The 15,081-nt window shown below is 45.7% G+C and overlaps 1 protein-coding gene across 1 annotated transcript in view; it reads right to left on the reverse strand.

Moving 5' to 3' along the window:
- The window catches only part of LOC106568778 (neogenin-like), a gene marked incomplete at its 5' end in the record, with an annotated part of 185,749 nt that overhangs the window by 133,595 nt on the left and 37,073 nt on the right, over positions 1-15,081 (reverse strand). The window contains 1 exon segment of the mRNA XM_045688863.1: positions 1,664-1,939. Coding sequence (XP_045544819.1) covers positions 1,664-1,939 — 276 coding nt within the window.

Raw genomic sequence — 15,081 nt, forward strand, 5'->3', positions numbered from 1 at the left:
CCTAATTCTGCTCTGCATGCATTATTTGATGTTGTACACTGAGGATATTCTCTCTCTCCCCCTCTCTCTCTCTCCATGAGGCCGGTTCAAATGTGTTCATGCTGGAGTTAAATTACTTGAGTGGAGGAGTGGTACACCATGTACAAGTCTCTCAGTGTGTTCAACTGGCAGTAATGTCTGACCAGGAGGAGTCTGCTCCGAGTATCAGCCTCTATTAGTCTACAGGGGAAGTGGATGCAGATTGTTGTGCCCGAGCTGAAGATGTCTATAATCGGGGCATTAATACAGGACTAGTAAAAGGTCCACTGCACTATTTTTGTGATATATACATATCTTTTTTTTTTAACTAAATGTATTTGAGTGTTTACCAGCATTTGTAACTTGAGTCGTATAACAGTTAATATGATAATACTTGTGGAATATAAAAATACTTGCTTGATACGTTTTCCGGTTTCTTGAAATACTTTGCAAATGCAACTTATTTCTATGTGAAAACTGAAACGGTCTATTCATTCCTTTCCATGTTAGTAGACACTCTTATCCAAAGCAACTAACAGTAGTGAGCGCATACATTTTTATACTTTTCCGTACTGGTCCCCTGTGGGAATCCAACCCACAACCACAGCACTGCAAGCACCATGCTCTACCAGATGAGCCACATCACATCTCATCACAAACCACCTGATGTCTCAATGTACTCAATTGCTGAAGTGGTCATTGTTTTTCTTCATGGTGATAGAAAGTCTACAGGTACAAACCTAGATTTACATTTTACATTTTAGTCATTTAGCAGACGCTCTTATCCAGAGCGACTTACAGTAGTGAATGCATACATTTCATACAATTTCATACATTTTTTTTTTGCTGCCCCCCCGTGGGAATCGAACCCACAACCCTGGCGTTGCAAACACCATGCTCTACCAACTGAGCTACAGGGAAGCTGTGTGCATGACCAGCCTATGTGCAATACAGTAAAGTACATTGAGTGGTTTGTAAGGATGGTCAATTAATACTGCACAAAAAGTGCTTGTTTTCCATGTTATTTGATCAAGAAAAAGATCTAATTTGATGTGGATGTTCTGTGTCTTTGCCCAGAGCTTTGAACCTTTGATGTAAATGTTGAGGACAGGGTTTTGTTCTTTCTGGATTCCATTAGAATGACAACAGCAGAGAAAGATACAGGGAAACAACTCTTACAATTCCAACGATTGAATGCTGTAAGATACCGTTCTTAATTCTAAACTGGGTGGTTCAAACTCTGAATGCTGATTGGCTGAAAGCCGTGGTATATCAGATCATATACCATGGGTATGACAAAATAATTTTTTACTTGACTTTGGTAACCAGTTTATAATAGCAATAAGGCACCTTGGGGGTTTGTGGTATATGGCCAATATACCATGGCTAATGGCTGTATCCAGGCACTCCACTTGCGTCTTGCATAAGAACAGCCCTCAGCTGTGGTATATTGGCCACATACCACATCCCCTCAGGCCTTATTGCTTAATTATACAGCTACCGTACCTTTTCTTTCCTCTGCCAAGGCAGAGATGCTGAAGAAAGGTTATTGCACGCACTACAGACATCTAGATCGGTCCTTGTTATATTGTATCTATAGTATTACCTGGCAGTATGTAGAGCTATATAGTATCTATAGTATTACCTGGCAGTATTGTGAGCTGGGCCTCTTCACTGGTCTTGGCGGGCCCAGCGTTCTCCACCACGCAGCGGTAGAGCCCAGCGTCAGCCTCTGAAGCGTTGCTCACCACCAGGGCTCCGTTGGGTAGCTGCACCAGCCTAGAGCTCAGCTCCAGGGGCTCACGCTCACGCTCCCACCGGGCTAAAGGCACCAGGTCTGGGTTGACGTCGCACGCCAGAACCTGGCTGTCTCCCAGGCGTATGCTGGCTGCTGTCGGCTGGCTGGAGAACCGGGGCATACCTGGGGAGGAAGAGGGAGGAGGGTTGGTGTTAAAAGTTCATGTTTTTCATTTCTGTTCTGCTGTTGCTTTGATGACACATAAGCATGTTTGAGTTGAGAGGAGAGCAAAAAGAGGAGGAGAGCGAGAGAGAAGACAGATCAAAAGAGGCTTGAGTTCTGCCAGTATGCTACTGCCTACAGCTACACAGCTGTACAACCAGTTTCATGTGTTCCGTCAGGAAATATGCCTACGCATCTGTTTACGAGTCGGCCTGATCTCAAATCGGACCTTGTGATTTGCAATTATTACCTAACAGTGGGACAGAAATCAATTTTTCCAAATCCGATCCATTCCTAATCCATCTGTAAGAGGTAATAACCCCAGCCTGAACTACTCCTGGCTGTGATCCACGCTGCTGTAAAGTACTGCGTGTATCATCCCTGACAGAACGCTCCAGAACCCAGGGAGGCTCATTTGCTGTAGTGAGAAAAGATTTCACAACACTAATTAAAAAGCTGAATCCACAGGCTGTTTGTGTTCCTCTCCCTACTTTCATCTGTGAAATAATTATTTCCTGCGTTTAAAGCCATTGATCTGAAACCTCGGTCTATGCCGAGCAGCGTATGTCGACAAACGACACGGCGACAACATTTCATTTTGGAAACACGGTGCAAGTATACTATAATATAGAAGTTAGACGATCTGGTCTTTTAAAAAACTTTGGCCACTTCACACTCACACACACACACACCACACTCTCACACACTCTCACACTCTCACACACACACACACACTCACACACTCTCACACACTCACACACACACACTCTCACACACACACTCTCACACTCACACACACACTCACACTCACACACACCACACTCACACACTCACACACTCACACACTCACACACTCACACACTCACACACTCACACACTCACACAAAATGGGGGAAGAATTCAATGTGAGGCCTGTTAATGTGATGGTGGCCTGTGTGAATGTTTTGGTTGGCCGGGCTGTTTCCCTGGCGATGCGGGAGTCAGTGGTTGTTGTTTGTTCTGGCTCGGTTGAAGCTGTGTGTCCGCAGACAGGAAGAAGTGTTGAAGCTGTGTGTGTGTGTGTGTGTGTGTGTGTGTGTGTGTGTGTGCTACAGGCTTTGGGCTCCCCTCAGGGGGTTGGTGTGAGGGAGGTGAGGGAGTGACAGCTCTGGAATATATCCCACTTCAGATAAGGCTGAGAGCTGAGACCCCCAGCCACCGCTGAGACCCCGTCTCCACTCAGCACCACATCACTTTAACTGTTGGTGTGTGAGATGAAGCAGCAACACAAACACACACCTCCATAGTGGTGTCGTCATACATACACAAAACAGCCTGCTTTCTATGCTCTCTGTAATACTCTATAAGACAGACAAAGTCAAACACTGCAGATTTCTCCACTACACATTCACTCTCACAGGAAAAAGTCCACATAAAACCTCAAAGGCCTCTGAGTTGATGTGGTTGCAGTGACAGAGAATCCGTCCTCGGGTAGATTCTGATCTGGAAATGCAGCACTGTGTTAGGTACAGGACATTCTAGGCAGCGATGAAACGTCAAAGACAACCTTGAAAACAATGCCCGAAAGGTGATCTGCCTCCAGATGTGGGATGCATATAGCCTGGCATATACATGGCCGCCCCAGGCCTCACAGCTGCCTGAGGACCCCAGGGACATCATTAAATAGCTATGTTGGAAAATAGGGAGGAAACTGGGGTTAGTTACGGCTGAACGTCAACAGAGGGAGGGAAAGAACAGAACCTGTACTATATTGTCCATTTAATGGAAACGAAAGGAGACACTATCACAATACCCAACCTCACACACAGGTGGGAGTGTACTTTCTCTACCAGCCTGGCTGGCTGGCTGGCTGGATGACTGGCTGGATGACTGGCTGGCTGGATGACTGACTGGCTGACCAGTGCCCTGAGCACCTTCTCCATGCTCTTCGCTTTGTATTTAGGCCCTGAAGCTACAGTGATGGCCTCCCTTTCCTGTTGCCTCTTCAGATCTACAGTGGACCTGAGGTGAGTTCATCAATTTGTGGTAGTGTGTGTGTGTGTGTGTGTGTGTGTGTGTGTGTGTGTGTGTGTGTGTGTGTGTGTTTATAGATAGGAGATTATAAAGCCAACACTAAATTAATCACAATTCTCCCATTTAATCGACAGGGTGGCTCCTCATTTCCCAGCCTGCCAGGCGGTATCTATCACGACGCGCCGCTGTGCCGACGATCTTTACTCTTATTAACACTGAGTGATGAGAGAGGCCCATATTAACTCAGAGCAATAGAGTGTTTTAAGTGTTTGATATGCAGCGTAAATGCAGGGCAGCTTCCCTGTTATCGTCAGTCTGTAGGACTATCTGTGGTGTACGGAGCTGCAATTAAAATAACCTATTCCACTCAGACTGCAAACAACATACTTAAATGTCATTTTTGGAGCTCAAGTCAAACTACCGGGGAAGATGACTCAGAAATCAGCTTAATCTTGTGTCATTCACTGATCTAAAAACCTACATTACCTGCATTTGTTGGTAGTAAAAGTAATGATCATTCTGGAGATGAGTGAAAGAGCACGGTGTCTGCTTTAAGGACGATACCCGTGAAAAGACTGAGGATCTCCCCACCTCTGAGCGTCACACAATGTGGCTCCTACCATTTTAATTAAAAGCAGGTCTAGAATCAGTAAAGAGAGCTTAACGGAATACGCAGAAGGCTTTAGGGATTTCGTATACTCGATTCAACAGAATTAGGCATTTTAGAAGCACACATACACACACAGACAGACAGAAAGCTTTAGGGATCTTTCCAACGAAATTCAACAGAATTAGTCTCTTTACGGCAGAAAATAGCTGGCGTTCTACTTTTGACCAGGAGACATTCCTGGAGAGTTAGTCATGCCTGTTTTTCCAGGCCCGTTAAGATCAACTTTCTTTCCCGAATTGAGGGGGGAGAAAAAAAGGAAAAAAAAGGTTTTGGAATTGTCCACCGTTTGTAAGTTTGTACCTCATACACAGCTATTGAGTTTCAGCAGCGCAGGACTGGTTTTCTAACTGGTGTTATATCCTTCTCCCTGTCCGGTCCTGTCAATGCCAATCATCCAAGAGCAATAGCTGGCCAGTGTTTGTAACAGTGTTGTGGACGGGGCAGGGAGAGAAATGCCCCGAGGCACTGGAACACAGATGAACATTTTGTGAGAGTCAGATCCTTTATAATTCACCTTAAAATAATAAATAAAATAAACCATTTTTTACAGGAAACGTGCCATTGAAATCAAGACCCCTAATGTAGCCTCGCTTAAGTGAGTTGTGACAAACGTACTGGTGCTACCACCCCATAGCATTCCCCTTCTCTCAGGTACACTCACACACACTGGCTGAACACACCAACAGAACAATCACATTCTTATTGGCCGGACGCTTGATCAATTCCACCGGGGCATACAGAGCAGGAGAGTCCGCCGGTTCAGAGCATCAAGCAGTGATTTGATAGGCTGACCCTGGTCACTGCGGGGGATATTGTCAACACCCTACCCAATATGAAGACTTAGAACAGTGTGAAGACGTGATCGATCAGACGTTTCTCTGTGCCAGACTGAGTGATATTGAAGACGCAGCATCATTCACAAAATGCTGATAATGCGGATAATATGCCATGTGTGGGCTATGGTGTGTGTCGTGTCACGTGTACATTTTTGCTTTTGTATTTAAAATCGCATCCATAGCCTATTGTTTCTTTAATTCTATGGTCCGTAGCCAATCCCAGCCATGCTCCCTTGAGGCCATATTGCAGTATAAGAGGTCATTAATTCACTTATTCAAGGTTTTAGGACGTCTCTGAGAATTTTCAATCAGGTTCATAATCATTCCTCTGTTACAATGACTCAGCCAGTCTCTCAACGGTGAGTTCTTTAAAGGCCCGAGGAGGAGGCAGGTAGGCCGTTTTTAAAACACTGATTCACACAATCACAAGCAGCTGATAGACTCATGTTTTCATCCATTTTGTGGCTGTTTACAAAGTGTCGGAGAGACTCGGCTGGGGAAGAATTTACAGAAGCTGTTAAGCAATGGTATGAGAAAATAAATCTGTCGATGGGAAGGAGGCAGTACTGTACCTCAGAACCTCTGGGTTGGTAGTAAACACCAATGGCGCTCTGTGGGAGGTCAGGGCTCACATTACCAGGAAAAGGGGGAGGAATCATCTTCCCGGGCAGTATAAATAACCAGCCACCGTTCCGCAAGACAATCGCTTACATTTCCCACCGCTTTGGCTGTCAAACATTCATTGCCTTGTTACGTAAATCCAAACACAGCCGTCTCCCTCCGAATCAAAGGTGGCCATTTTGTTCCAGTGTTTTTCTCTATTAAATGAGGAGTTAAGGAGACGAGAGCCGAGCGTGGGCCATGCTAGCCAGAATCCTTGGGACGTCACACTGATGTCACCCTATTGACGTTGACATTTAAAATGGTTAACCCTTACCTATCCCTAACCTTAACCGTTAAGGTTTCAGGTAGTGACGTCCGAAGGATTCTGAATAGCACTAACCGGGTGTGTCTGACGTGACCCAGTTCACTGGTGAGTTCAGAGCCTTAAGAGGCTGTGCATATTGCATGACTCCAACACAGGACGATGAATACTTTATACAGTAGGGAGATTAAGACAGATACGTGCTTGCCTGGCTATCATCAGCATGAGGAAGAGATGTTGTATACACCAGCTTGGTTTGTAAACAAATGCATCCTTCCAATCACAAATTAATTACAGGTCTGACGTCATTGAATGGCTGAAGACATAGTAGAAACTCGTTCACCTATCCAATTCTGTTAGATAAGTGAAAAAAGGCAGTGAGGGAAATATACCACCTATAGTGCCTTAGGAAAGTATTTAGACCCCTTGACAATTTCCACATTTTGTTACGTTACAGCCCTATTCTAAAATGGATTAAATAAATACTTATCCTTGGCAATGTACACACCATACCCCATAATGAAATCACAATACCCCATAATGACAAAGTGAAAATAGGTTAGAAATGTTTGATTATTATTTTTTTTTAAATAAAAACAGAAATAGCTTATTTACATAGGTATTCAGACCCTTTGCTCTGAGACTCGAAGTTGAACTCAGGTGCATCCTGTTTCCATTGATCATCCTTTGAATGTTTCTACAACTTGATTGTAGTCCATCTGTGATAAACGTAATTGATTCGACATGATTTGTAAAGGCAAACACCTGTCTATATAAGGTCCCACAGTTGACAGTGCATGTCAGAGCAAAATCCAAACCATGAGGTCAAAGGAATTGTCCGTAGAGCTCCGAGACAGGATTGTGTCGAGGCACAGATCTGGGGAAGGGTACCAAAACATTTCTGCAGCATTGAAGGACCAAGAACATAGTGGCCTCCATCATTCTTAAATGGGTCTGAATACTTATGTAAATGTGATATCAGTTTTTTGCTTTGTCATTATGGGGTATTGTGTGTAGATTGATGAGGGGAAATAAACAATTTCATAAATTTTAGAATAAGGCTGTAAGGTAACAAAATGTGGAAAAGGTTCTGGGGTCTGAATACTTCCGAAGGCACTGTATATCTAAAGGAAATCTACCGCTCCTCCATAACCAGTTTTCAGTGCAGCCAGCAAGAGGGAAAATATCCAACATCCTCTCTGAGAGGGGCTGTTCTGGACAGCGTCTTATGACGACTGAAAACACTGAATTAATGCATGAGCTGGAGGAGGAATCTAACAAAGTAGCCGCTGAGGTACTTGGTCATACTACACAAACACCTGACAAACTGTCACAATGAGAACATTATGCGATGAACAGCCTGGCAGTATCTTCACGACAGATTTATCTTGTTAAAAAAAAGTGGAAGGGATTTCGAAAGCGTCATATCTTTCTTGAAGATGCAACACCACGTCTTGTGATGCCAATCTAGCGACATTACACCAATGTTATCTAGACAGGGAAATTGGCATCAAGCCTGACAAGGAATCGACAGAGAACCCCTACTAAAGAACACAAGGCTATTATTGTACGTGTGTAGAGGAGAGGTTAATTGTATCCACCTGCATTTGTCCTTTACAAGCGTGCGGCAACAGGTGTGATTGTGACAGCTCAGATACAAAACACTAACACAATGCTAGCCTACATACACAAATTGACAGAGGAAACCAAAATGGCCTCTACTGATACCCTATGAAAAGGGGGATATTGAAGAATTAGAAAGGCCATACACCAATCATACAGATGGCACCAGCAGCTGGCACCATCAGCTGGCACCAACCAATTAAAACCTAGAAAACCTATAGAACCACAAACAGGTTGTTTTTCCTGACGGTGTCAGTTCAGTCCTAAAAACATGGGAGCCGTCACACAACCCTTTTATAGACTGAACACTCCATAAGTAAGAGACAGAAGATGGCTGGCTGACACTGCAGAGTAGAGGCAGCTTCAGGTGGGGGAGTTATTTTATCTATTGGACTGGAAATACCACTTCAGGGTGCTGAAGCACTCTGGGCTTGTGACCAATCTCAGCCTTGAGAAAATACCAGACAACCATAAGACAACCATAAGACAACCATAAGACAACCATAAGACAACCATTGTATTTCAGGTCAGATGACGATCACACATTCTGACTGAATACCAAACAGACTGAAAGACAATGACACCCATTCAACCATTAGGATTGAATTTGAGGAGGTCGGGCTGGTCACTGTACACAAAACACAGCCCTACTTAACATATAGCGTTTGCGTGCCGTCAAGTTGAGAACGCTTCTCACCTGAGGAGTTGACAGGAACAACCTGGCTTGTGTGCAGGTGGCCAGAAACCAATGGCGTCTTCACATAGCTGCTGTTAGAAATATCTCCCTGGGACAAGAGACTAAGTGAGCCGTTAAACCGCTTCAGGTGCTGCCCAGATGTTGGAGCTACGTCGAGTTCATAAACATTTAGGAGGGCTGTGTTAGGGTGTGCGTGTTGGGCCAGAGGCCCAGCTGCCTTGAGTCTCAGAATAGGAGCTTCTAAGCAGAGAGTCACATCGTGTTTACAAAGCCTCTCAGTCTTCAGAGAAGTGTTCACACCAAAGGGATCAGGAAAATTAATTTAGACATAAATCAGGCTTGCTGGGTCAGTGCGAGACTTAACGTAGAAACAGTTAGCATGACGGCTAATTTACCACACAGAGCTACCTTGATGGGCAACATTGCTTAGAATTTCCACAATAGGCTGAATGACAGTTGTTAAAGATAAATCCAACTTTATCAATCCGGTCTAGACAATGGCTGACAGTGGCACATAAGAGGACCATGTTGTATCAATCTACTGCCCTGGCACACTGGTTGGTTGGCACACTGGTTGGTTGGCACACTGGTTGGTTGGCACACTGGTTGGTTGGCACACTGGTTGGTTGGCACACTGGTAGCCTGTCAGTGCCTGCTGGGGGCCCGGGGGAGGAGGCGCAGCAGGGTGCATGGCACAAAGATAAATTGTTTTGAGAGAAATGTTGCGGATGGTGAAAAGGGACAGGATGGTTGCCATGGGAACGGCATACACATGTTGTGTGAAGATAATGTGAGAATTGGCTGGAGTGTAGAATTTCTCATTTGAAATGATTATAGTGGTTTTAATAACACGTGTGGTTTTACAATGAAAAGGCATTAAACACTAACCTCATTAAAAGGTACCGTGACATAATGTGTGGGGGAAAACAACTTACATCCATTTCTACATGCTCCAAATGATGACGGCAATCTATTCACCCATACATCTAGATGGGGTGTCCCGAACAGATGCCTGAGCAGAAGAAATAACCATAAATGTATTGGCCTGCGCCCATGGCCAAGGAGGAGAGGCTATACGGACACGCCTGGTGCCCAAACGGATGACATACGTCATGCAGCTGAGAGTCAAGTGTGGAGAAAATGGATTGGGTTCAGTCAGGTGTCCTGATGAGCCCTTCCCAGCTACTTTACACAAGCTAGATCACAGCAGCATGGTGCGAGTTACAACTGGTAAAACAAAGTGATGTTAATGTCGATGGGTGAGGGAGGGAGAAATAACTTGTAGTATTGGTCACCCACCATCTCCAATTCGTACCATCACCACTTGATTTCTTTGGGGTAGGATAGCAGCCTACATGAGAAATAACTTGTAATATTGGTAGTTACCATCTGGATGTCACCATGATGCATAATACTGGTAGCCTAGCGGTTAAGAGCGCTGGGTCAGTAACCGAAAGGTCGCTGGGTCGAATCCCCGATCAGACTAGGTGAATAACCTGTAGATATGCCATTGAGCAAGGCACTTAAACCATAATTGCTCCTGTAAGTCGCTCTGGATAAGAGCGTCTGCAAAATGACGAAAATGTAATGCAAATGTCTACACTGCTCAATGGGGAGCAGACAACATGGGGCACAGTGTCCTTTGCTTTCCGCAGTAAGGAGAAGGAAGTAGATAGTGTAGCCAATATCAGGCCAGTAAGGAGAAGGAAGTAACTAGATAGTGTAGCCAATATCAGGCCAGTAAGGAGAAGGAAGTACCTAGATAGCGTAGCCAATATCAGGCCAGGGTGAGAGGTAAAGCACATATATTGTAGTGATTTTCACTAAAAATGCACAACTACGGCATTAACATCTAAAGTTATTAAAAATATATATATTTTTTTTAAGTCACTTCCCTCTCCTTACTGGCCTGATATTATCTACACCTTCAGGCTACTTCCCTCTCCTTACTGGCCTGATATTATCTACACCATCAGGCTACTTCCCTCTCCTTACTGGCCTGATATTATCTACACCTTCAGGCTACTTCCCTCTCCTTACTGGCCTGATATTATCTACACCATCAGGCTACTTCCCTCTCCTTACTGGCCTGATATTATCTACACCACCTAGCTACTTCCCTCTCCTTACTGGCCTGATATTATCTACACCATCAGGCTACTTCCCTCTCCTTACTGGCCTGATTATCTACACCATCAGGCTACTTCCCTCTCCTTACTGGCCTGATATTATCTACACCATCAGGCTACTTCCCTCTCCTTACTGGCCTGATATTATCTACACCATCAGGCTACTTCCCTCTCCTTACTGGCCTGATATTATCTACACCATCAGGCTACTTCCCTCTCCTTACTGGCCTGATATTATCTACACCATCAGGCTACTTCCCTCTCCTTACTGGCCTGATATTATCTACACCATCAGGCTACTTCCCTCTCCTTACTGGCCTGATATTATCTACACCATCAGGCTACTTCCCTCTCCTTACTGGCCTGATATTATCTACACCATCAGGCTACTTCCCTCTCCTTACTGGCCTGATATTATCTACACCATCAGGCTACTTCCCTCTCCTTACTGGCCTGATATTATCTACACCTTCAGGCTACTTCCCTCTCCTTACTGGCCTGATATTATCTACACCATCAGGCTACTTCCCTCTCCTTACTGGCCTGATATTATCTACACCTTCAGGCTACTTCCCTCTCCTTACTGGCCTGATATTATCTACACCATCAGGCTACTTCCCTCTCCTTACTGGCCTGATATTATCTACACCACCTAGCTACTTCCCTCTCCTTACTGGCCTGATATTATCTACACCATCAGGCTACTTCCCTCTCCTTACTGGCCTGATATTATCTACACCATCAGGCTACTTCCCTCTCCTTACTGGCCTGATATTATCTACACCATCAGGCTACTTCCCTCTCCTTACTGGCCTGATATTATCTACACCATCAGGCTACTTCCCTCTCCTTACTGGCCTGATATTATCTACACCATCAGGCTACTTCCCTCTCCTTACTGGCCTGATATTATCTACACCATCAGGCTACTTCCCTCTCCTTACTGGCCTGATATTATCTACACCATCAGGCTACTTCCCTCTCCTTACTGGCCTGATATTATCTACACCATCAGGCTACTTCCCTCTCCTTACTGGCCTGATATTATCTACACCATCAGGCTACTTCCCTCTCCTTACTGGCCTGATATTATCTACACCATCAGGCTACTTCCCTCTCCTTACTGGCCTGATATTATCTACACCATCAGGCTACTTCCCTCTCCTTACTGGCCTGATATTATCTACACCATCAGGCTACTTCCCTCTCCTTACTGGCCTGATATTATCTACACCATCAGGCTACTTCCCTCTCCTTACTGGCCTGATATTATCTACACCATCAGGCTACTTCCCTCTCCTTACTGGCCTGATATTATCTACACCATCAGGCTACTTCCCTCTCCTTACTGGCCTGATATTATCTACACCATCAGGCTACTTCCCTCTCCTTACTGGCCTGATATTATCTACACCACCTAGCTACTTCCCTCTCCTTACTGGCCTGATATTATCTACACCACCTAGCTACTTCCCTCTCCTTACTGGCCTGATATTATCTACACCACCTAGCTACTTCCCTCTCCTTACTGGCCTGATATTATCTACACCACCTAGCTACTTCCCTCTCCTTACTGGCCTGATATTATCTACACCATCAGGCTACTTCCCTCTCCTTACTGGCCTGATATTATCTACACCATCAGGCTACTTCCCTCTCCTTACTGGCCTGATATTATCTACACCATCAGGCTACTTCCCTCTCCTTACTGGCCTGATATTATCTACACCACCTAGCTACTTCCCTCTCCTTACTGGCCTGATATTATCTACACCATCAGGCTACTTCCCTCTCCTTACTGGCCTGATATTATCTACACCACCTAGCTACTTCCCTCTCCTTACTGGCCTGATATTATCTACACCACCTAGCTACTTCCCTCTCCTTACTGGCCTGATATTATCTACACCACCTAGCTACTTCCCTCTCCTTACTGGCCTGATATTATCTACACCATCAGGCTACTTCCCTCTCCTTACTGGCCTGATATTATCTACACCACCTAGCTACTTCCCTCTCCTTACTGGCCTGATATTATCTACACCACCTAGCTACTTCCCTCTCCTTACTGGCCTGATATTATCTACACCACCTAGCTACTTCCCTCTCCTTACTGGCCTGATATTATCTACACCATCAGGCTACTTCCCTCTCCTTACTGGCCTGATATTATCTACACCATCAGGCTACTTCCCTCTCCTTACTGGCCTGATATTATCTACACCACCTAGCTACTTCCCTCTCCTTACTGGCCTGATTATCTACACCATCAGGCTACTTCCCTCTCCTTACTGGCCTGATATTATCTACACCATCAGGCTACTTCCCTCTCCTTACTGGCCTGATATTATCTACACCATCAGGCTACTTCCCTCTCCTTACTGGCCTGATATTATCTACACCACCTAGCTACTTCCCTCTCCTTACTGGCCTGATATTATCTACACCATCAGGCTACTTCCCTCTCCTTACTGGCCTGATTATCTACACCATCAGGCTACTTCTCTAAGTTACTGCAGGACAGCAGTAGCCCGGCTAGTGGGACTCGGGAGCCAAGGACACATTGTGACCTGTGTTTTTGCGTTGCCGGCTTGCAACTCTCCCCACTGGGCAGTGTGGGCTGTATCACAGTGGTATCCAGATGGTTACTACCAATATTAAAAGTGAATTCTCATGTAAGCTGCTATCCCACTCAAAATATAATTGAGAAGGGAACAATTTGTACAAAAGCTGAAGAACATACACACATCCAGGTACTTTGTACAGGTGCTGGAGTTGTAGACAAACTGATGGAAAACAGAAAGGTCGACATGGCACACTGCTGCTCATGCTCCCAGGTGATTTTATTTACAACAGCGTTTCACCCTGAGGTCTGGAGGCCTGATGAAGACCTGCGGGTGGAAACGCTGTTAGAAATAAATACCACCTGGGAACATGAGCAGCGTTTTCCTTTCTTTTATTCTATGAAGTAAATTAGCCTTGTTGTCTAGCACCAGCGACATGTGATAGTCCACAGCACCTCCATGGTCACCGACTTGTCGTTATGTTAGCTCATTGGCATATCACAGTGACATCCAGATTACAGACGGTGACCAATACTACACGTTATTTCTCACTCGCCTACCGAAATAAAGTTCACTTTCTTTTTTAACTAGCACCATGCTGCTGCCAGCATAAACTAGCTATCCGGTAGGGCTCATCAGGACTGACTGAAATGACACCATTCGTCTCCACTCCCCTCAGCTGAGTGAAATACGCCATCAATTGGGGCACCGGGCGTGTCCGTATAGCCTCTCCCTGGCCAAGGACACGCTCCTGTCAATCTATGTCCTGCAAGGAATGCAATACCACTACACAGCATCTTTTCCACACAAACAAAACCTGTCAATACTAGTTTGGAACCATCTTGTGTGTGAGACACAGTGCTGTCTCAGTGGGGGGTCTCGGCTGACTTCTTTAATTTATACACGGCCAGGTTGATGGAAATGTGCTACAGGGCGTCCTAATCAACAGACTGGAGACGAGGTATTGTGTATTCATGAAATGTAAATCAACAATTTAAAATGTTTCAACGCTGGGATTACAGGATGCAGATCCTGATACTGCTTATCTGTGTCTTTTGTTGATGATATGCCTGAAGAGGATGAAGAAGAATGAACGAGTGTGTATCCGTGTGCATCCGTGTGCATCCGTGTGTCTCCGTGTGTCTCCGTGTGTCTCCGTGTGTCTCCGTGTGTCTCCGTGTGTCTCCGTGTGCATCCGTGGGCATCCGTGTGCATCCGTGGGCATCCCTGTCTCCGTGGGCATCCCTGTCTCCGTGGGCATCCCTGTCTCCGTGGGCATCCCTGTCTCCGTGTGCATCCGTGTGCATCCGTGTCTCCGTGTGTCTCCGTGTGTCTCCGTGTGTCTCCGTGTGTCTCCGTGTGTCTCCGTGTGTCTCCGTGTGTCTCCGTGTGTCTCCGTGTGTCTCCGTGTGTCTCCGTGTGTCTCCGTGGGCATCCGTGTCTCCGTGTGTCTCCGTGGGCATCCGTGTCTCCGTGGGCATCCGTGTCTCCGTGTGTCTCCGTGGGCATCCGTGTCTCCGTGCTGTCTCCGTGGGCATCCGTGTCTCCGTGGGCTCCGTGTCTCCGTGGGCATCCGTGTCTCCGTGGCTCCGTGTCTCCGTGGGCATCCGTGTCTCCGTGGGCATCCGTGTCTCCGTGGGCATCCG

This window comes from Salmo salar, chromosome ssa11 (assembly GCF_905237065.1).
Source record: "Salmo salar chromosome ssa11, Ssal_v3.1, whole genome shotgun sequence".
NCBI classification, from domain to species: Eukaryota; Metazoa; Chordata; class Actinopteri; order Salmoniformes; family Salmonidae; genus Salmo; species Salmo salar.